The sequence below is a fragment of the Mandrillus leucophaeus genome, unplaced genomic scaffold (assembly GCF_000951045.1).
Source record: "Mandrillus leucophaeus isolate KB7577 unplaced genomic scaffold, Mleu.le_1.0 Scaffold254, whole genome shotgun sequence".
Taxonomy (NCBI): Eukaryota; Metazoa; Chordata; class Mammalia; order Primates; family Cercopithecidae; genus Mandrillus; species Mandrillus leucophaeus.
Genome location: NW_012102632.1, coordinates 1752273 through 1775343, shown reverse-complemented (window position 1 = coordinate 1775343; position 23071 = coordinate 1752273). Strand labels below are relative to the sequence as shown.

The 23071-nt window shown below is 41.0% G+C and overlaps 1 protein-coding gene across 1 annotated transcript in view; it reads left to right on the top strand.

The window, feature by feature from the left end:
* ABHD17C (abhydrolase domain containing 17C) overlaps positions 1 to 21298 on the top strand; it is a 72067-nt gene extending 50769 nt beyond the window's left edge. The window contains exons 3-4 of the mRNA XM_011983692.1: positions 15214 to 15393; positions 19828 to 21298. Coding sequence (XP_011839082.1) covers positions 15214 to 15393; positions 19828 to 20047 — 400 coding nt within the window. The 3' untranslated portion in view covers positions 20048 to 21298. The remainder of the gene's footprint in view (positions 1 to 15213; positions 15394 to 19827) is intronic.
* Positions 21299 to 23071: the final 1773 nt, after the last annotated feature.

Below are 23071 nucleotides of genomic sequence, written 5' to 3'. Positions count from 1 at the left end.
GTCTCAGATTCACAGTCATTTGCAAGTCAGTGTCAAGCAGGCAAACTCAACCAACCATCTGTGTCTCCTCCACTATAGCACTTGTATGAACTCATCCTACAAAGAAATAAAACAATTAGAAATGAGATACTTGAGTTTCTAGTTCTAAAAAATATTTTTCCGCCTTGGCAATCAAATTGATAATTAAATTCAATATTTAAAGTTTTTTTCCCCAACATAGAGAATTCATGAAATCTGTACCTTAACTTTTGGCTGAGTTTCTTGGAAGTGGAATAGGTATTTATTTATTTATTTATTTAAGACAGGGTCTGGCTCTGTCACCCAGGCTGGAGTGCAGTGGTGCGATCTTGGCTCATTGCAACTTCTACCTCCCGGACTCAAACCATCCTCCTACCTCACCCTCGAGTAGCTGGGGCTACAGAAGTGCACCACCATGCCGGACTAATTTTTGTATTTTTGGTAGAGATAGGGATTCACCATGTTTCCCAGGCTGGTCTTGAACTCCTGGGCTCAAGCAGTCCTCCTGCCTCAGCCTCCCAGAGTGCTGGGATTACAGGTGTGAGCCACCACGCCTGGCCTAGATGTTTTATATAAGCCAGCCCGTGCAGTCAGCTCAAATACCCTGTGGAGGAGGTAGTATTCTAACCATTCAACAGTTATTTGTGCAGTTGTAGAGAGAAGGCAACATTTTCTGGCTTTTCCAACATTTTAAATAATTACAGAATGCCAAAAGAATCTCTATTATTATTAGAACAGTTTCATGCACAATTATACTCAGATAAGTTCAAGCAAATTGTTCTATTTTACTTGTAACAGATCCAAAGAGATTTAATTTTATATTTTTTTAGGACTATAACTTTTCCTCTGAAAGATGATTTTTAAAAAATAAAACGAAGTCATTATGTCAGGTCTTGTTTATTTTTGCTTTGGCACAGAGAAAGGGTATATGGTAGGAGAGAATAGTCTTGAATGTCATAAAGTATTTTGTTCTTTTGAAGGTAGATTTCAACATGACACAAAGGGCCCTTCCCTGAACCACTATTTGAAAAGAATTTCAAGCATCTAGGATAGAATGAAGCATCGTACATTAATGGTGGATGCTGCTTTACAAAAATTAGATAAAGCTTATCTTGATAGGTATTGAAATGAGTGACTAGGTTTAGGAAAGGCTACATTGATTAGCAGGTATTTCACCACACCAAGCCCTTTTGTAAGTTATGTTTTCCTAAAATGCCCTTGTTATTCTGTGCATTGTGTTATCATCATCTGGCATGGGACCTGGGCCTTCCAGAGCCTCTGCTGTTAGCTCTGCTCCTGTCTCCTTGCCTGGGCAGATATCCCCCAGGCTGCTACTTCCAGCCACTTGTCTTCCTCTGCACTGTGGCAGGAGAAAGAATGAGGAGAGCTCAGGAACTTGTCTTTCTTAACATAGATATCCAAACAGTTTCAGGAAGATTTTTCTTTGTAATTAACCCTGAGAGGTTGACTTTTTATGCCATGCTTATTAGCATTTTCCAAAGTTCCCTGAAACTCAGTATATTCCCAAACTAAACTTATTTCCTACTGAAACCAACAAAAATCCAATTCTACCTATTATCTCCTTCCCAGTCTCTCAATTTGTGCCAGTTTTCTCATCATTTACCTATACAATTGTCTTTGAATCTCTCCCTGCACCCCTCTACCTGCTACATACATGTGGGATGAGAGCAGCTCTCTTCTGCAAAGCACATTTTCCCAATGATCGCCCTCCTTCCCACTGCCACACTCGCCGCCCACCTCCACTTTGTCGGCTCTTGTGTACATTCCCAAGCCCTTCCACACTCTGGTTCCTCGGGGGACTCTTCCCTCCCCTGCTGCTATTGCCTTTCTTTATGTTTTTAAATCTCCTCTCCTTTGACATTGGCTGCAAGCTCCACCTTCTACCTGAAGCTTTTTCTGACTTTCAGGTCCCCATTTTGATCATTCTCTTTGCTGTACTTCAATGAACTTGACCACAATATTAATTTTGCCTACATTTATACTTGATTTTGGTGTTATTTCTTGGTTTGAATCTTATTTCCTTCATTATTTCCCCAAAGACCTGTAACCCAAGAGCACATGGTTTACCCTCCTTACATCCAGTGTTATTTGAAGGGACTGAGCCTGCTTTTAATGCTGTATTTGGTATGTTTTCTTTTATAACCACTGTTGAGAATACCTAGACTGTGCCCAGGTTTTAGAAACTTCCAGGGGTTATAATGAGCTGTTTGTAAGTGTCCCTTTTAATCAAATTAGTTAAAAATTGGAAAAAGGAAAAAATATACAGCAGACATTACTAACCTTTAAATTTTTATTCAAATAGCACCAAAACAGCGGATACTTTAAAATGTATTTTCTTTGTTTTCACCATTGGAATGAACAACCAATAGAAATCTGTTTGTGAAATTTTACTTAGTATAATGCTAAACAATTTTCTAAATCTACAAATTTTTTTTTGGCAGTTCCTCAAAAAAAGGTGTATTTTAAGGAAAAATAAGTATATTTTAGGTGATTGATGCTTTTTTCTTCCTCTTCCTCATAATTAATATATAAAGCACATTTGTTAAGTTTTGGCTAAAAGGTTTGCCTGAGGGCAAAAGTATTTCCCATGGCCAACTGTGTTTTCTGGCAGGTCCTGTTTATGCACCTGCGTCCCTTGCATAGTCAGTCTTTTTATTCTGAGGCTTTTCTCTAAAGTTTACTTTTTATTTTTTAATGTTTATCTAAAGTTTATAAAGTTATTAGGATTTCTCAATATCCTCAGACCTCATCCTTCAGTTAACATTCACGTTACCTTGTGTATTTATCTTTGTCCTATGTCTTAAGACATTTCCACTAGGAATTCTAGCTCTGAAATATTTAAAATGTTGACTTCAAAGTCAGTGGAACTGTGCCAAGTGTGCTTCTCTGAAGATAAATGGGAGAGCTCCTGACAAAGGACAAAGTCAAGGCCCATTAACTTAAACAGGATGCAGTGCGTCTCAGGGAGGCCAGGCTTGTTCATGGTTGTAGAAGGAAAAGCAAGCTTTACATTAAAACAAAAACAAACAGATTTTAACCTTGTAAGTGATCGTTCCCATGAGACACCATCTCCTTGGCGCTGTCAGCCTCCATTGCAGGAACTTCCTGCCTCAGTACTTCCTCTTGCTCCTGAGATGGCTGCCGAGCCCTCAGTTTCAGGGTGCTCATGGGGGCATGTCCCATTACCATATGCTGAGCGGGAATGGAAACCTAAATTTGTGCTGATCCGCCTGTACTCAGCATAGCCTCTGACTGCAAAAGGACAGTAGACATTGGGAGAGGCTGAGAGCAAAAACTTGCAAAGGGGATTACTGTACACATCACACTGCCCGTGACAAAGAGTAATGATTCAGGGTTGTGGCTTCCCCCTGGTAAAAATTGGGAGACTTTAATTTCTTGTGCTCTGTTTTAAGAAAATCTTATATCATGCTTAAAAACGTTAATGCTTACTTGCTTACTAAATATTATTACGGTCTTTGTTTTTGCTACAAGAGATTCTGTTCCTGTCTAGATCCCCAAGATGATGTTAAACTTTGAATGGATTATATATCCAATGGAATGATGACTGTGTCTGAAATTTAATTTTAATTTGTTCAAAAATGGCTTTTGGCTAGAATCACATTCTGTTCAAAGCGACGGTGCCTCCAAACTCGCTGATCCCTGAGCCTGGAAATTGTTAACTTGCCCAAAGAGAGATACAGTTTTATCTACCCTTGTGGAACTTACATCATCATTGGCAGTGTAGGGCATGCCATGGTACAGTTAATCACATCCACCTTCCTGTCATTAAGTGTCTTAGTGGATAGCTCAGGAAAGAAAATTCTGTCTGTAGACTGGAGGAGTCAGGAAATGTGAAGGGACGAGGTAGGACCGGAATGGACCCGAAGGACTCCAAAGTTGTCCAGGTGATGACAAAGTGGGAGGACATTCTGGGCACGGGGTGTTTATGAGCCAGTGAGGGAAGAGCCTGAGCCACAGGAGCAGAAGGGCCACCTGGAGAGAAAAGAAAGGGTTGGAATAGTTGGACGGGACTAGATTGTGGACATGGACTTTTATCCTAAGCATAGTGATTGCCTAAAGAGTTTGATGAACAAAGTAACATAACAGAAGTTTTTGGGTTTTTTTTTTTTTTTTGTCTTTTTCTTTTTTCAAGGAAGATATATCTGTTGGGAAGGATGGATTGGAGTGGGGAGTGACATGAGTGGGGCAGTTTATATATTTGAAGGAAAACTGGTCTGGGAGAGAAGAGAAGTCAGGTGTGGGCATTAATTATGCCTGGGAGATTCCCAGGTTCTGCCTGGGAAAAAGGGAGAAGCTGGGATGGAAGCTGGTAGGCTATCAGAGTGTATGCTGTTAGCAGGAGTCAGGGTAGAGCAATGGATTGACAGCAGGTCAGTAATCAAGAACCATGACACCTGCTTCCTTCTCAACCGTAAGCTGACATACAGAAACCAACAGGATGGGACAAAACAGGTGGGTAGTTTGAGCAGCCAAGGTCCCTCTGGGGCAGTCTGAGCACCATGGAGAGGGATGTACAGGCAGCAAAAGTAAGGTTTCCAGAAAGACTCTGGGTAACAGACTCTGGGTACCTGGATGGAGATGTTCATCACTGGGCAAACTGTACACGTTCACACACCAAACAGAAGGCAGACCCTGATTAATTGTTCAAAAGATGCTGCCATTTGTAGCTCACCACAAAGCAACAGAAGTGGTGTCAGAGACGATGGGTCTGTAAAACATCTCAAAGATAGGAATGGTGGGACTTAGTGACTATAAGTGTGTGAGAGACGAAGGGGAGGGAAAGGTGATAAATTCATCCTAGTTCCCAAGCCCGTCAGGTATAGGGTATGGTGATTGATAGAAACAGAAGGATTGGGGAACGAATATGAAAAGTCAAGTTTGGGAGATGTTACATGTGAAGTGATGGGGTGCTCAGGAAGAAGCATCAAAAGAAAGGAAGGGTGGGGAGGCTAGGGTTCAAATGAAATACTGGGGGCAAATGAACAGACTTTAAAGACTGGCCACCCATTTATTCGTTTAACAAATATTTATCATATAACTACCATATGTCAGCCACTGTGGTAGGTGCTGGCATTGAACAAGTTCTGTTAATACAAGGAAATCAATTTGAAGATAAAAGATGCCAGAAAGGGATGAGGATTGAGCTTTGAGGGATGCCCACTTGTATGGGAGAAGAAAGAGTAGTGACTAAAGGAAACAGAAGCGTGCCTAGAAAGAGCAGGGGACATCTAGCTAATGTGGTACTGAGGGTACCAGAGAAGAACATTTTCAGAATGACATGGCGTAGTCAATAGCAGACGTTTATTAAGCACCTTTCTCTGATGCAGAAAACATTTTGTTCTTCACCTCATCCCTTCAAAGGTAGAGAAGCCTCCCTTGGCCCCTGAACTCACAGCCTATCTGTGAGCTCTCTTTCATCCTGACTGCCAGGTTCACAGGCAACAACTCCATTAAGCATGCCTTAGCTACTGCCCTACATGTTGAATTTTCTGTTTTATATGTATTTTAAATCAGAATCCTTCCTGGTTTTGCCCCTGACATGGTTTAGATATTTGTCCCCTCCAAATCTCATGTTGAAATGTGACCCCCAGTGTTGGAGGCGGGGTCTGTTGGGAGCTGTTTGGGTCATGGGGGTGGATCCCTCATGAATGGCTTGGTGCCCTCCCCATGGTAATGAGTTCTCTCTCTATTATATTAGTTCATATGAGAGCTTAGAAAGAACCTGACATCTCTCTTACTCTCTCCCCCACCATGTGACACCCTACTTCCCACTTCAGCATCTATGAAAAAAGCTCCCTGAAGCCTCACCAGAAGTGGAGGAAGTACTGATCCCATGCTTGTACAACCTGCAGAACCATGAGCCAAATAAACCTCTGTTCTTTATAAATTACTCAGTCTCAGGTATTCCTTTATAGCAACACAAAGTGGGCCAATACAGCCCCCGTTGCTTTGTGTCATTTGGATATTTCTTGGAATTTACAGGTGGGCTGCTGTCTGAGTTCTCTTCCCTAACTCATCTATTAATAGTGTCACACATCTATTCTGCAGATGCTTTGTGTGTTCTGAGCTTGGGGCTGCACTAGCTCCCCATCTGACTTCCTAATCCCTGCTGCCCTGTCAATGCCTAGGTTTGTTTTCATTTGTTTTGTTTTCTTGCCCTACCCTTTCCACACATGCCGACTTCCTGATTCTATTGCTTAACTAAGCCCTTGATACTATGTCCAACGGCTTTAATCTTGCCACCTGCTCAGACCTGTAGTAGACTTGACCTCATTACTTACTTTTTTGTGACTTCTCCCTGCTGGTCTTCCACTTTTCGTCAGGACGCTGCCTGTTGCTGCCGTGTTGGTATCCTTCTGAGCTGTATCTTGAGTTCCTTAGAGTAAAGAAGCTGTACTCGCTGCCTTAGTCATTTGGATGGGCCTGTGGTTTCATTAGTAGGAGAACACATCAACTGTCTGCCTTCCTGCCTTTTCCCTCTGGCAAATCCCCTTACCTCAGCCAACGCCCAGGACTGAAGTTGGCCAAAGTAGGATGGTCAAGAGGTTCAAAGCATTCTGGGGTTTATAACACCAAGGGCTGAAGATGATGGACTGTGCTCAGGTATAGAGACATACGGATCAGAATTCTGGCCTGGAAGAAATGTGAGGGGATACAGGTCATGATGGTTCTTCTACTGCCTCAGCATTCTCATCATTAATATCAAGACATTCTGTCCCAATTCCAGTCCTTCTACATAAGTCTGAGCTCTTCAGTCAGATTTCAGTGTCAGAACCTGCTGTGGGACCCAAGGGCCAGCTGTACAGTCGTAGACTCATCTTGTCAAAATATGGTGACACTCTACCTTGAGACTCTGTTGTAAAGTGAATATGTTTAGTCTCACTGGTGAGAATGATCTTTCCCTGGAGAAGAGTGTGTAGAAAATATCTACTTACACATTTAAGTCAGGACCACAGATTTCATGAAGTCTAGGGAGAATCTGACGAAAACATGCGTTTAGTGGATGTGGAAACAGATCAGTAGTTGACCAAGAGCAGACATTGCCGTTGCCCACATAGCTTGTACCCTTCCTGGTCTTGATCTTCTTCCTTCATCTGCCATGACATCCATGTCCGAATTACTCACCTTACATATAACCTTGCTTCTGCTCGTGCTCCCCTTTTATATGTATGTCTTGGCTCCCCCGTTAGACTCAGCTCCTGAAGACCACCAAACATATTCCATTCATCTTTCTGTCCTCTAAAGGTTCCATGTCTGGTCCAAGTACGTGAGCAAAACTAGCCCTGTACATGCAGCAAAACTAGCACAATTTTTTTTCTTCATAATTTCACAAGTAGAAGATTTGTTCTTACTGTAGATCTTACCAACTTTGGCAACAGTTGTCTTTTTTCTTATTAAGTTGAGAACTTCCTATTCATTTAAAGGAAGCATGTTGCAACTTCTCTTTGGTATATATGAATTGCCAGCATCGCTTCTCTTGTGCTTTGGAGCCCTCGCTAAGTAAAATGAGGGTTACTTGAACACAGTCTGCAATACTGTGACAATTGATCTGATAACCCAGCCAGCTACTAAGTGACTAATGGGCAGGTAGTGTAGACTCTGTATGCTGGACAAGGGGAGGGTTCACATCCCAGCTGGGATGGAGTGGGACAATGTGAGATTCCATCATGCTGCTCAGAATTAGGAATTGTTTATTTCTGGAATTTTCTATGTAATATTTTCAGACTGCAGTTGAACTGTACATAATAGAAACTGTGAAAAGCAAAACCATGAATCTGGTAGGGGGACTCTACTGTATATAGACATATAAGAGGAGATTTTTAATGGGAGTTGCCTCACATGATTATGGAGGCCAAGTTCATGATCTCCCATCTGCAAGCTGGAGACCCAGGAAAGCCAGTGATGTAATTCAGGCCCAGTCCAAAGGCCTGAGGACCAGGAGGAGCTGATGATGCAGCATTCCCACTTGGAGGCCAAAGGCCTGAGAATCTTGCCAGGGGAGTGAGGGTGGGCAGGGGAAGGATACAAGTGTATGTCCTGAAGTCTGAAGATCTTAGAACCAGAAGCTCCCGTGTCCAAGGGCAGGAGATCGATATCCCAGCTCAAGAAGAGAGAGATAATTTTCCTATTGTCCACCTTTTTGTTCTATCTGGGATCAGATGATGCTTTCTTTACCCAGTCTACTGATTTAACACTAGTCTCTTCCAGAAGCACCCTCACAGGCACACCCAGAAATAATATTTTACCAGATGTCTGGGCATCCCTTATCCCAGTCTAGTTGATACATAAAATTAGCCATCAGGCCAGCATAGAACTGCTAGTTGAAGTCCTGGGGTTAAATGAGATTGTAGGAGAGAAAATGTAAGATTGTGATAGTAAGACTATAGCTTGGGGAAGATGAGCCAGTAGTAGGCCAGGCCCATTTGTGGCAGGGGCAGGAGGAGGAACCAAGAGTGACTCAGTGTCTCAGAAGCTTAGGAGTGAGTTTTAAGAAGGAAGGCATCGTTAATGTGAACTGCCAAGGAGAAGTTGAACTGGATGAGAGGTGAGAAAAAGCGTTTGAGTTTGGTACTTCTGATAGCCATTTGCAAGACTTCATAGGAGCAGAAGGCAGGTTTCAGAGGGCTTAGGGTTGAGTGGATGGGAGGGTGGGGTGGTGGGGAAATGGAGGTAAGAGATGGAGCTGTGGCCTCAAGCACAGAGTGCTGATGAAAACAGGTCCTTTCTTAGATTCAGAAACTTGGATATATCTGTGGCATTGAGAGAATAAAGATTGAAATTTTACGGGGTCAGGGAGGAGATTCTTCAAGTTTTGGGAGGGGTAAGAATCTGGCGCTCAAGTGGAAGGTTAACCCTTGTTAAGAAGAACCAACATGTCTTCAACAATGCCAGGAAGCAGGGGCAAATGGGCAGGGGAAGGAGAGTGGTCTGGCCTGGTGTAGTCTGTGGAGGAGTACCCCCAGGGCCTCGAGATCCACACTCACCCGCTACCAGCTGTGTATTTGTATTTGGGGAGCAGGAATGTTTACTTCTAAAAAAAAGCCTTAGGGGTAGAAAGCGCTGTGTATAGGCCCTGCTACTATTCCTGCCATCCCTGCGTTTTTCCCACAAAGGTCATGCTTACTAACAGGAATCATTTTTAACCTTTTCCCATTGTGATACTCCCCAAAATAGCAAATCATAAGTTAAAATGCTAAAATTCCTGCATGAATACATCTTTCTGTTTTATTTTGTTGTGTTTTTTTGGAGACAAGGTCTCACTGCCATCGCCCAGGCTGGAGTACAGTGGTGCAACCTCAGCCCACTACAGCCTCAACTTCATGAGCTCAGGTGATCCTCCCACCTCAGCCTCCGTAGTAGCAGGGATGCTACTAGGCGCACAGCACCATGCCCAACTAATTTTTTGTGTTTTTAGCAGATATAACGTTTCACTTTGTTGCCCAGGCTGGCCTCAAACTCCTGGGCTCAAGCAGTTCACGCTTCTCGGCCTCCCAAAGTGCTAGGATTACAGGCGTGAGCCACCGTGCCCGGCCATGAATACATCTTCTGTGTCGCCTATATTGTTACTGGCTGCTCCAAAAATACTGCCTTGTTCCAGACTGGTAGGGTTTAACTTCTGTTTTATTCTAAAATAAAGGCTTTAGACTTTGGAACTGTTAATGTTTTTGAGAAAATACTTTTCACTTGATCCTGTTATCTTTTTTCTAACGCTGTGTCGTTAAACTGACCTATGTTTCACACAAACTTAATTCATTGTCTCTTTTTCCTCCCCTGTGTCTTTTATGTAATTTAACCTGAGAACTAAAGGGGCCTTAGGCTCTAGTCCAACTCTTTTTGCCCAACGTCAGTCAGTGTTTAAGTTTGAAGAATCCGCATACCCACTGGATTAAAATTTATAAGTGTGGAGCCAGGGTGCTTACATGAAAAGTAAATAAATAATAATAATAATTATTTCCCAAGTAATTCAGATACTTCTCATTTTGGAACGATTGGCATAGAGGTCACTAGTCTAATGCTTTGATAGAAAAAAAAAATCCTACTCCTACAGTAAAAAGAGTTGTCCTCATCTGCCAAAACTGGGTGTTAGAACAGAGGTCTCTTACCATTCTACTAAAAGTCCTGATACTTTCACAGAATTATCCACCTCCTTGGTTCCTCATGTGTTGTCAAACAGTATAGTAAAGACAGGAAAAAGCAGTGACAAAAGTCCTTAACACAGAACTAACAAATCTGAGCGTTTGACCTAACACGCTCTTGTTTTCTGAGCCCTTTGAAAAACACTGGCAGTTAGCAGCATGCCTACTGACTCCACATAGAAAGGACCAGCGATGCTGCTTCCCTTTTTTCCCAACAAGTCACTGCCTAATAACTAAAGGAGATTAGGAATGAAAACTTGAAAGAAGAAAAACTCAGTCTCACCACCTGAAGAAAACAATTATTACTATTTTCATGTATTGCTTTGAAGTCCCTTTTCCATGTCTAGATTTCTTTTTAGAAATGTAATTGTGACCCTGTTTTTGTAAGCTCCTTTTTATTGCTTTCTGTTAAAATTAACATGAGTGTTTCCCCATGTTAATTCTTTATGAGACATCATTTTTAATGGTCTGATGTTGCCTTATGAGGTTTATTTTTAGCACAAAATCTACCATGAGTTGTCACAGTTTTGTGAGGGCTGTCTCCATATCTGAAGTATCTGGTGAACTTTTAAAGAATTTTTTTGTCATGAAATATAACTGCCATACATAGAAGTTTATAAAACACAGATGTCCAGCTTAATGACTTATAAAAGGAACACTTGTGGTGTGACATAGACTATCCCCAGCATTTACAACCCCCAGGAAGGACATGCTTCTCTCTAGTGATGACCATTTCCCTTTTTGCCTGTAATCACTATCCTGACTTTAGTGATTCACTTCTTTGCTTTTCTTTATAGGCTTACCATTCAATTAATATCCCTAAACAATAATGTTTAATTTTGGTAGGTTTAAGTTTTTGTAAATGGTGTCACATAGTGTGTGTTTTGCTGTATCTGCCTCTTTTCCCTAACAGCATTTTTTTTAAGAGGGTCACCCAGGCTGGAGTGCAGTGGCACGAACACTGCTCACTGCAGCCTCGACCTCCTGGGCTCAAGTGATCCTTCCACCTCAGCCTCCCAAGTAGTTTGGACTACAGGTGATGCCACTTTGCCCAGCTCATTTTTTTTTTCATTTTGTGAAGATGGGGTCTTGCTTTTTTGCTCAGGCTAGTCTCCAACTTCTGGTCTCAAGTGGTCTTCCCACCTTGGCCTTCCAAAGTGCTGAGATTACAGGCGTGAGCCATCGCATCCAGCCTTAACAGCATGACTTTAAGATTCACTGGTGGTGACGGGTGCACCAAAATCTCAGAAATCACCACTAAAGAACTTATCCACGTAACCAAAAACCGGTTGTACCCCCAAAACTATTGAAATAAAAATATGAATCTTTTAGTGTCCATGTATTCTGCAGCACAACTATACCACAGTTTCTTCATCCACTCTGCTGTTGATATACCTTAGGGCTGTCTCTAACTGTGTAGGCATGCATTCAAGTCTAGTATATATTTCTGGTATATGTAAGCATTTATTTGTGTGTTGAATTTATCTTGGAGTAGAATTGCTAGGTCCCTGGGTATGTGCTAATAAAATCATGTCACTTCATATTGCCAAACTTTTTCTAAACTGAGTCTATCAACATAAACCCCAACAGTGAATGAGCATTCTTGCACACATCCTTGCCAACACTTAATATTGTTAGGCTTTTGAATTTTTGTCAGTCTGATAAATGTGTAGAGTATCACATGATTATTTTAATTTGCATCTTCCTTTTTACTAATGAAGTTGAATAACTCTTCTCTTTTTTTCTCTTTCTCTGTCTTTCCCTCCCCTCTTTTTTTTCTCATTTTGTAAAATTCTGTTTTTCTTGTTTAGTCGGTTGTCTTGTTGATTTGTAGTAGTTATTTATATATGCTAGATCTAGACTCTGTGGCAAGTATCTTTTCCCACTTGGTGGCTTGCCCTTTTACTTCCTTATGGTGTCTTCTGATGACCAGAAGTTCTTGATTTTAATGTAATACTTTCTGTCTTTTTTTTTTTTTCTTTATGACTAGTGCTTTTTGTGTTTTACCTGGTGACATTTTTCAGTGAAACTTTGAGTTGGTTGTCACGAAGGATGTGAGTCTATTGGAATCAAAGGTGGACTTTGTAGAGACTGGTACTGGGTGTGTCCTAGTGCTGAGACCCGAAGGCTAGGAACTGAGAGTCCTCAAGCACAATAGCTCTGGCTTCTCCAGAAGGCATTTACAGAAGGCCGTGATCTCTGAGGATGGCTGGTCCAGGACATTGACAGGAGAAAGAGCTGCCTGCGTGATGGCCAGGGTGCTTCCCTCTGCCTCGTTTCCTGGGCTATGTCTCTTGGGTCTGTGCTTGTTCCTTCCTTTATTCAGTGCAGCCTCTGAGCTTGTAAAGTCCCATGGTGTGTTATATAGAAGACAGGATTTTGAAAACATATGTTGGACTCGTCATAAGAAGTAAAATTAACACTTCCTCATAACTGTGATAATGTTATCCTATATAATCCTCTCAGATCAGATTTTATCAAAGAAGGTAAGGGCTAGTCTGGTTGCCATTTTTACCTGGAAGTCTTTTATTTTATTTTTGATAAGTCTTCTGTGCATCATTCATTAACTACCTTCAGTTTTCACTTCTCTCCTCTTATATTTTCTTTGATTTATGATTTTTAAAAACAATTGATAGCAAAATGAATGGCCTGTCCACAAGAGTGGTCATTGTGGAAAGAACTCATCCCCAAATGTGGAAATTGGAGGCTCTCCTCTCCATGTGCCTGCAGACTCCCTGTAATGCAGTATCTCATGGTCCATATGCTTTTTGGGGTCATAGACCACTTTGAAAATCTGGTGAAAATTGTGGAGGGAGGAGGAAACCCCTGATATTATTTATGCTCTCCCCAAAGACTCCCTGGACTTTAGATGAAAAACTCCTGCTGAAACAGCTCTCTCAGTCCATGAAAGAAGGATCTTGGTGGCAGTTGCTGCTAGGGAGATCCCTGGGATGGCTTACCTTCAGCATTGAGACGTGAGAACAGTGTTCCTTTCTGACCCCCCATTTAGTCCTCAGGGAGGGTGCTCTGTGTTTGTAAATCCGTGGTCGCTGATGTAGATTTGGGCACAGGATGCTGCTCTGCCAGTTGTTTCCTCAAACCTCCTCACCAAAACTGCCCGTGCTGACCATTTTTTAATAACGTGTTACGCCAACGGGAAGGAAACCCCAGGCGAGAATGCCAGGCAAAACCCGCATCTGGAAGCCTCTTCCATAGGCACCGTTTTATTGGATGGTGTCAAGTTGCAGGACCACACAGACATTTCACTTTAGAAATGGAGGATGGATGCTGTTTTTGTTACAATCTTTTATTTCCTGTCTTCTGCATGATTCTTAATAGTCCCCTGCCGGATCTCCCAGCTTCCTTTTCATGCTGTCATCTCCTGCCTGCCATTGTCACCTCGCCCTTGGACACTCCAGTGGCCCTCATCTCCAGGACAACCCATAACCCTTTAGTTTCCGATTCACACTATCCTAGCACATCCCCTGCCGGCCAGCCCGTTGCTTTCCTGCTGCTGCATTGGGTATGTGTTGCACATCTCCCATAGAAAGTCCTTCTCACCTCCATGTGTTTAATTCCTGTCTTCATGGCATGGCCCAGGTGTGGTGCTGTGCATAAAGCACATTCCGATGCCCTGAATTCTTTCTTTAGGGCCTCCATTTTTCCATGGAGTTTCGTGGAGCTTGGAGGGGAGGAAGTTGGGCTGAAATCCTGCCATTTCCATCAGCTGTGGATTGATAGTTCTTTTCACTGAAGGTTGTTATCAGAAAGCATTTCATATTGTCCTGTAAGCTACAATACATATTTATTCCGAAAAGGAGAATTGTTGGCTCACTGGCTTCAACTTTTCCAGATAATGTTGAATTGTTTTCCCAAGTGCTTGTACTAATTTACAAAGTAACAGCGTTCCACTTTTCTATGTCCTTGCCATCTTTCAACATTGTCTGGCTTCTTCATTTTTGCCTATTGTTTGGGTATAAAATAATAACTCATGGATTTAATTTGTATTTTCATGTTCTAGTGAAATTATTTCACATCTTTCTATGTGTGTATTAGGCATTCATCTTCATTTCTTTCGCCTATTTGTCTTTTTCTTTTTCATTTCTAAGCATTCTTTAGATATTCTGGATATCCTTTGTAGGATAATAAGAGAGCATGTATTTTCCCGGGTTTCTTCTATTTTATTCCGCCACCATATCTAGGGTGCCGCATCTTTCTGCATGGGCTGAGGTGGCTCACTGTGATCTACTTGCCATCACCAGGAAGGCGGAAGGGATGGCAAAAGCACACCATTTGCTTTAAAGCATGACCTGGGGGTTGCTCATGTCACTTCTGCTGACATGCAGTTGGCTGGAACTTAGGTCTCTGTACACACCAGGCTGCAGGGGAGGCTGGGAAATGAAGCCTGTATTCCACACAACCCTTTACTTAGTTAACAATTTGAAGAGAATGGATCGGAACCCACTGATGGATTGAAAGACTTGGAAGGGTTTAACCCTGAGAGAGACTAAAGAAAATACAATTATCTTCAAATTAATTGTCTCCCAGTAAATCTTTTTCTGATAAGCGTTAATATATTTTGTATCATGAAAACTTTGCTTCGAGTTTTTAATATTGCAGTTTGCCAAAACTGCTTTTGTTTTTACTTCAGAAGTATGTTTATGATTAGCAAATAAAATATAAAGGGAGAATAATAGGAAATCAGATGACCATCTCTGTAGCTACTGAAATGAAATTTATAAAGCATATATTTAATTAGCCAGAAATATAATATCATGTTTATTGTTTTTTGCAAATGTTGTGGAAGACAGAATCATAGTCACTTAGTACCAAAACAGGCCCCTAACATTTGTTTTTGTCAAGCTCACATCCATCTTAAATTAAAGTGTACAAGTTAGATGATACGGTTTTAAGCTGGTGAATGTGGGAATTTTATGGGTTTAAGATACGATTTCTCTGTCTCTTTCTGTCTTTCTTCATACCTTAGTTAATGGCATACAACCTCTGATTTCTCCAGGTATGGCGTGAGTCCCGAGAACATTATCCTCTATGGTCAGAGCATTGGGACTGTCCCCACGGTAGACTTGGCCTCGAGGTATGAATGCGCAGCGGTAATTCTCCATTCCCCTCTGATGTCTGGTTTGCGTGTGGCTTTTCCGGATACCAGAAAAACATACTGCTTTGATGCTTTCCCCAGGTAAGTTCATGCTTGTCCAACAAGTGGTAAGTCAGTCAGTGGCCGTGTTCACATCTGATGCTCCCATTAGCTGTGTAAATATTTATTGAATGGAGCCATACGTCAGACCCTGTGCTGGGTGCCACAGGGCATGTGGAAGCAAATATGACACACACTATCCAGAGATTTTATCCTCCCAGGCCTGAAAATCTCCCAGATGATGTATAAGGACCTTGAGTATACTGACACCTAGGGTTAATTGATTCAGCTCTGATATACAGGATTTTTAACAGCATCCATACATCCTAAAGGATCTTACAGTTCACTCATTCATTCAGAGACATCTTGTTGAATTATGAGCTGTATACGATATGTGTGATAGGGTAACTAGTGGTATAGATGCTCAAAAACTTCAAGCAAGCACAGTTTTGAAATTTTTCTTACTTTTTCAGTTGGACAGTACAGGTAAGGGAAAAAGTACCATGCTCAGTTAATCTTTGTAAATAGAAGAATAAAGGCAAAGTGAGTTAGTTGACAAGCCAGGCTTTGATCTTCGGTAAATAGCCACAGGAATGGTATAAATGAACAAGCTCACCTGCCACCCCCTATTCTGCTCTACCACTTTGACCAGAAGATCTCACCCCTGCAGAGTTGCCTGCATGTGGAAAGTATTTTTAATACAAAATATTTTACCCCTTAAGCTTTTCCCACAGTCCTTGCTAAAGCGGCCTAGGATAGTTACCCCAGGACTGGCCCAGCTCATGTTGCCATTTTATAGAAAAACCCCAGCAGAAAGAAAACACAGTTTTAGGGTTTTTGATTGACCTATTAATTGCTTTCATCCTGCTATTACTGGAAAAAAAAATAAAAGATCATCATTTGGTTACATAAACATCTATTATACAGACTGGCTCCGTTCACAGAAAGGAACCTTCTGTTAACACCTTGGGTGAACTTCAGTTTTGTGCAGTTTGTACCAGGATTCAATGAGATTCAGCTTCATGAGAAAGTTGCACTGCAAATTTCTAGTGGCGTGGCTGGGAATGCTAAGTAGGGCTAATGTGCCTCTCAAATGTGGCCTTAGTTGTGCTGAATTGGTAATGAGAGGCCAGTTTGCTGAAAGACAGATACTTAGCATGTTTGTGGGAAGCAATGCCGGGAGTTACCCTGGCAACAAAACTAATAGGTGTTTTTTGTTTTTTGTTTTTCCCCCCTGGCTCTTAAATTGGCATGTACCTTAAAATACAGCCATACCAACAAATTGCAAATGATTAATAACAAATTAGCAACTAATCTTATCTGAGTTTATCTGGTATGGCAGGTATTGGGCTATGCATTTCATGTTCATGGTCCCCCTTCATCTTTATAAGAGTCTTAAGAAGTTTGTCAGCTGGGCACGGTTGCTCACGCTTGTAATCCCAGCACTTTGGGAGGCCAAGGAGGGCAGATTGCCTGAATTCAGGAGTTCGAAACCAGCCTGGGTAGCATGGCAAAACCCCATCTCTACTAAAAATAAAAATAAAAATTAGATGAGCTTAGTGGTGTATGCCTGTAATCCCAGCTACTGGGGAGGCTGAGGCATGAGAATCGCTTGAACCCAGGAAGCAGAGGTTGCAGTGAGCCCAGATCATGCCACTTCACTCCAACCTAGGTGACAGAGCAAGACTCTGTCTCCAAAAAATAAATAAATAAAGATGTTTGTCCAATTACTGTGCTCATTTTACAGATGAGGAAATGAGAGGTTAAGTAATTTATTGAATTAAGGTCAGTAATTGGAGGATAGGCACAGTGGCTTACACCTGTACTGCCAGCACTTTTTGAGGCCAAGGCCAGAGTGTCACTTTAGGCCAGGAGTACAAGACCAACCTGGGAAACACCACAAGACCCTGTCACTACAGAAAAAATTAAAAAGTTAGCCAGCCATAGTGGTGCACATCTATAGTCCCAGCTCCTCGGGAGGCTGGGGTGGGAAGATTCCTTGAGCCCAGGACTTTGAGGTGGCATTGAGCTAGGATTACATTACTGCACTCCAGCTTGGGCAACAGAGCAAGACCCTGTCTCTTAAAAAATTTTTTTAAAAGGCTAGTGATTGGAGACAAAGGAGACAAATCCTCATAGGTAGTGCCGTAAATTATTAATATGATAGATTTCAAACTATTAACGGTTGCATTGACTTTCATCATGAATTGAATTTGAATTTGGTAAGCATTTTCTTAATATGTCCATTGCTGCCAAATGGCAGAATCATGTGTCCCTCTCCTTAAAGGAGAATACTTTCATATTTCCTTTTCATATTGAAACAAATTTAAAAAAAGGAAAAGGAATCCAGATTATTATTTCATTTATAGTTTATTTTTTTTAACCTCCTTTACACTTGGGATAAGATGATGGCATTCAACTTTAAATATACCCTCCAGGCAGTGGAGAGTCTCTTAAACTGTGCAGTGTGGAGCATAGTCCCAGGCCCATTGTAAATGTTGAGTAAATATCTTTTTAATTGAGTATAATTGAACTCTGTTAAAGGAAGTCACTTTAAAATTAAATATAGGGGGAAAACAGGTTTCCAAATAAGATTTCTAATGTGCATAATTGAATACTGCCACAGTGGCTCTGATCTTTGCAAATTACATGGCTGATGAGGTTTTGCAGTCTTTCTGGGATGTCTTGAAGTGGTCCACGGCTCCCTGAGTTTTTAATAAAGGCTAGATGACAGTTGTTTGTAGATCTTTGGAATATGTAATTGATGTTAGAGCTCTTTATTATCTCCACGACCTCATTCCTGTTATTTAATAATCTCTCTGAGCTTCAGTTTCCTCCTTGATTAAAACAGAGGTGGTCATTCCTTTCTCACTCTGTTTCATTGAATATTAAATGAGATTTTGTGTGTTAAATGCAAAGCACCTGGCTATGGTAAATGTTTAAAAAATGTTAGCTGTTACTTTTTAACAAAAAGATTCCCACAAATAGTACAAATTGGTTATCCTTTTGTAACTTCGACTAGGATCAAATATGGAAAGAGAAGTAAACTACAAGAGACCCTTTGGCAGGACAGAATGGAGAGAGAGCCATTTCTCTTGGTTTCTTTGTGGATGAAATGACTGTTATCCCCATCAGAGAAGTCTCCTACACACCCAGCTCAACCAATGCTTGAAGTTTTTTGGATTCCTCTTTGGGATGTGCTTTCAGAGCCTGAAGCATATTATTTTAAAGATCCTCAAATATTCATCCTTTGAGAGTAGATTTGATTTTTATAGAGAAGTCATTTGGAATAAAATCTAGGCATTATATTAAGTTTTCAAGCTAAATAGTACAGTTTTTATTTTTTAAAATGAGACGCTTGCTTTTATGAAATGGGGTGTGTATCTTTGAGTCAAATCTGATGGTAGCTCTCAAAAAAGAATTCTGAAGACTTGAGTGGCAGCAGATTAAGTGTCCAGCTTTCCAAACAGACATTCATTTGATATATTAAGTTCTGGCCCTTTTTAAAATTCTCTTGAAAAATAATATATAAAATAATATATAAATATAAAAAATATCTAAAAATAATATAAAAATTAATATGTAAAAAATAGTTACTAGTTTGCTAGTCTGATGCTCTGAAGAGTTCTGTCTTTAATAAAATACTTTAACAAATGCAACAGCCAAATGCAGTGTGGTATTCTTGTTTGGATCCTGGAACAGAAAAAGGACATTAGTGGAAAAACTAGTGAAATCCAAATAAAGTCTGGAGTTTAGTTCATAGTAATGCACCAACGTGGGTGTTTTAGTTTTGACAGATGTATCACAGTAATGTACAATGTTAACCTTATAGGAGATGGGTTATGAGTATGTAGGGGGACCGTATTATCTTTTTCTTTTCTTTTCTTTCTTTTTTTTTTTTGAGACAGAGTCTCACTCTGTTGCCCAGGCTGGAGTGAAGTGGTGCCATCTCAGCACACTGCAACCTCCTGCTCCCAGTTCAAGCAATCCTCCTACCTCAGTCCTCTGAGTTGCTGAGATTGCAGGCATGCACCACCATGGCCCAGCTGATTTTTATATACACTGTATTATCTTTACACCTTTCCTGCAAGTTCAAAATTACTCTAAAATGCAAAGTTGATTTAAGAAAAAAAAATAAATTACCAGAAAAAAAATAAAGCAAGAAAAAGCCAAACTGTTATGATATGTTAATGTAGGTTCATCGAATGTACTGCTGTGGTAGGGGATATTGATAATGGGGGAGGCTGTGCATGTGTGGGGACAAGGAGGTATCTGGGAAATCTCTGTACCTTCCTCAATTTTGCTGTGAACCTAAAACTGCTTTAAAAGATAAAGTTCTTAATTAAAAAAAAAAAACCCATGGTGTTATTTCCCTGCCTGTGGAGATTTATTGACTTATCATTAAATGTGATGTGTATTATCTGTGAGCATAACTAATAGAGTCCTTTTTCTACCTCCCCCCTTTCCGTTTTGCAGCATTGACAAGATATCTAAAGTCACCTCTCCTGTGTTGGTCATTCACGGTACAGAGGATGAAGTCATCGATTTCTCCCATGGCCTAGCGATGTACGAGCGCTGTCCCCGAGCCGTGGAGCCCCTCTGGGTTGAAGGGGCTGGGCATAATGACATAGAGCTTTATGCACAATACCTAGAAAGACTAAAACAGTTCATATCTCACGAACTTCCTAATTCCTGAAGACAACAACTTGATCTTACCTCATTTACTGTGAACAGAAGAGTCCTCTGTTTTGCACATGCTTTAACTGGGTAGCTGTAAAGGCTTGATAACCATGAAGAAGTGCCCAACCTTTAGGGTGTTCTAATCAAAGAGCTGATGAAATCTCAGTCTTTTGTATCTAGAGGTTGTTCTGCTAATTCACACAACACGTTAAACTGAACAGTCGTGATTCCCAGCTTCATTACCTTGCAGGAATGGGAATGAGAGCTGAATGTAAGGACAATTTTCTAGTGCTGTATAAAGTAGCCTCGCATCTGTTTCTTGACCTTCCCCATCGTTTCTGACATTCATGCAGAACTCGCCCCTGTCTCCACCAATGTTCTCAGTATTTGACATGCAGCTCTCTTTCTGCCACTGGATCCATGGGTTCAATCCATTTGTGAAGCTGTGATAGTGTAACTGGAAAGCTAGTGTGGTGAAAATTCCTTTATTATTTTTTGTTAACATGCTGGTCTTTCCCTGGACAAATGAACTGAAGGGTAATTCACTGGAACTATCATGTACAGCTTCATCAACTGTAACCATATAAATATAACTGGATTATTCTTAAACAAAAAGAAACTAGGGGTTTTTTTAAGTGTAAATTTATTACTAGCCAACAGAGTTTTAATATTTTGATTGTCCGGTTGGTTTAACAAAGAGCCTAGCCGACTTTCCTTCTGTAAAGTCCTCCTTGTAGGCTTTTTTAAAGTACTGTACATATTTGCAATCACATTGTGCATAGATTCTTAATGGTAGATATGATTTCTTTTGTCAGGCTACAACAATGAACTGCAAATTCCTTGTTTGTAATGTAAATGATTGAATACATTTTGTTAATATGTTTTTATTCCTATGTTTTGCTATTAAAAATTTTATAACATTTCCAAGACAAAAATTCCAAGTTTATGCTTTGAAGAATTTATGTAATTAAAATTTCACTAAACTAATCTTTTTAGTTTAGGAATTATTTGGGTTTTGACACTGGAGTTGCGCCAAATAAGCATCAGAAATAGAAGATGCTTAACATTGCTATACTACTTGTATTGGTTAGGGGTTTGGATTTGGGGGTTCTTTGGTTTTAATTTTTTTTCCAAATTTAAAAGCCTTAAATGTACTGTAAGCCTCAGATCATTGTACAACTGGACTGCGGTTGATTGCCAGTTTGTGTACTGTTGCTTGGATGCAGCACAGTGGTTGGTAATGGAATAAAGGATGCATGGATCAGAATGTGTGGGCTTGTGCAGTTTTTTTCTTCATCTCTCCATCAAAGAAAATAGTGAATAAGAAAACAACTTTTTGTCCTAATATAAGAAGAAACCCTTGGGGCTTTCAGACTGCACCACCTTTCTCGAGGTATATGGTTTTGTTCTATAAAAGGCCTTAGATTACTTTTGGAAGAAGCCAAGATATAAAGCATATAGCAGTAAAGTGCAGATGATATCTAACTAGAGGATGCAGTGGATTCTGGCTGTGAAACAAAACTGATGAAGGTCACCTCATTGTGACCTGGCTCAGAGGAAGGACAGTGCCTCTTTTGTTGGGAAGCCTGAAACGGGTGTGTTCCATAGTTTTCAGCCGTTTGACCACCTGAGTGGAAAAGAGCAACTGAGGGATGCTTAGTTTCCAACTCTTGGAACACACTCTCTTGAGGGTGCATTAGGAGGAAGTGGTGGTCAGGAAGGTGTGAGGACATTGGAGTGTGCACATGTGAATGTGTGCACACATGCATATGCAGGCTACTTCCTGATCTTGAATCAGGTGGGTGGGGCTGGCTCACCCAAGGGGGCATCAGCATATCTCCAGTGGTGATGCCTGTCCCAGAAGTCTGGGAGACCTAGGTGGGAAAAAAGCACAAGCAATGACCTGCCTTTGGGGCCAGAGAGCAGCGGGCCAGGGTTGCCAAAGACCTGATTTCTGGTGCTATTTGTCTGCTGCTTGCATCTTCTGTAATCATTACCCCCCTGTTTTCTTCTAACTATTCAGTAAATTTCCTTTCATCAGTGAAATATCGGGAAATGATAAATTGACAATAACAGAAACTAAGGTGGCAAAGCCTTTTGCTTCATTGGTTTTGTCACTTGATGTGGATGGTTTGTATCCACTGGAAGCAGCTCGTGCTTTCCCAAAACTGAGGAGGGGTGTTTCTCCACTTTTTGCCAGGGTTTGGCTTGGGAACAGCATTCCTCTAAGAATTGCATGTGTGGTAACAGTGAGAATCCCAGGAAGAAAACCTCTGTTGGCTTCTGAGAGACACCCCTCCTGAGCTGCAGGCTTTTTCTAGAGCTGTTCTCCATCCAGACCTGGAGCCGGATTCCAGGTGTTCAGTTTCCACTAAGTGGGGTAGCGTCTCCTCTCTCAGTGCCTTACTATTTCTTTCTCCCTAGTCAAGAAGGAAAAATCAAGTGGCTACCTGACGTCCTTGCAAAGTATAGAGAAGGTATATGTATTATTTCTAATATATGAATTCATGTCTTACACTTGTGGAAATCTGTTTATAACTATTAAAGGCCTAGAAGTAACATTCCCAATCCTCCCATCTCAGCCTCCCAAATTAGCCACCGTGCCTGGCTAATTTTTATGTTTTTTGTAGAGACAGGGTTTTGCCATGTTGCCCAGGCTGGTCTCAAACTCCTGGCCTCAAGCGATCCTCCTGCCTTGGCCTCACAAAGTGCTGGGATTACAGGTTGAGTCTCCACACCCGGCATTTTGTACTTTATAAAACACTCTAAGTTGCACTACTCACAGCAGAGCTACTTGATCAAGATGAAGCTCTCAAAAGAAAATAGAACAGTAATATTTGAAGAACTAGGGGAAAGCAAGCACAAATTATCTTCAAAAAAGTACACTATGCCCAGGCAGTTATAAGAATAAATTCCTTCAAACTACTGAGAAACAATTCCGTAGTATATTAACAGTTCCAAAGGTGCGTGCACGCACACATCCATTCATACTCAAAGACTAAAGTGGAGCTCACATACAGAGGCAAAAGTGCTAAATAAA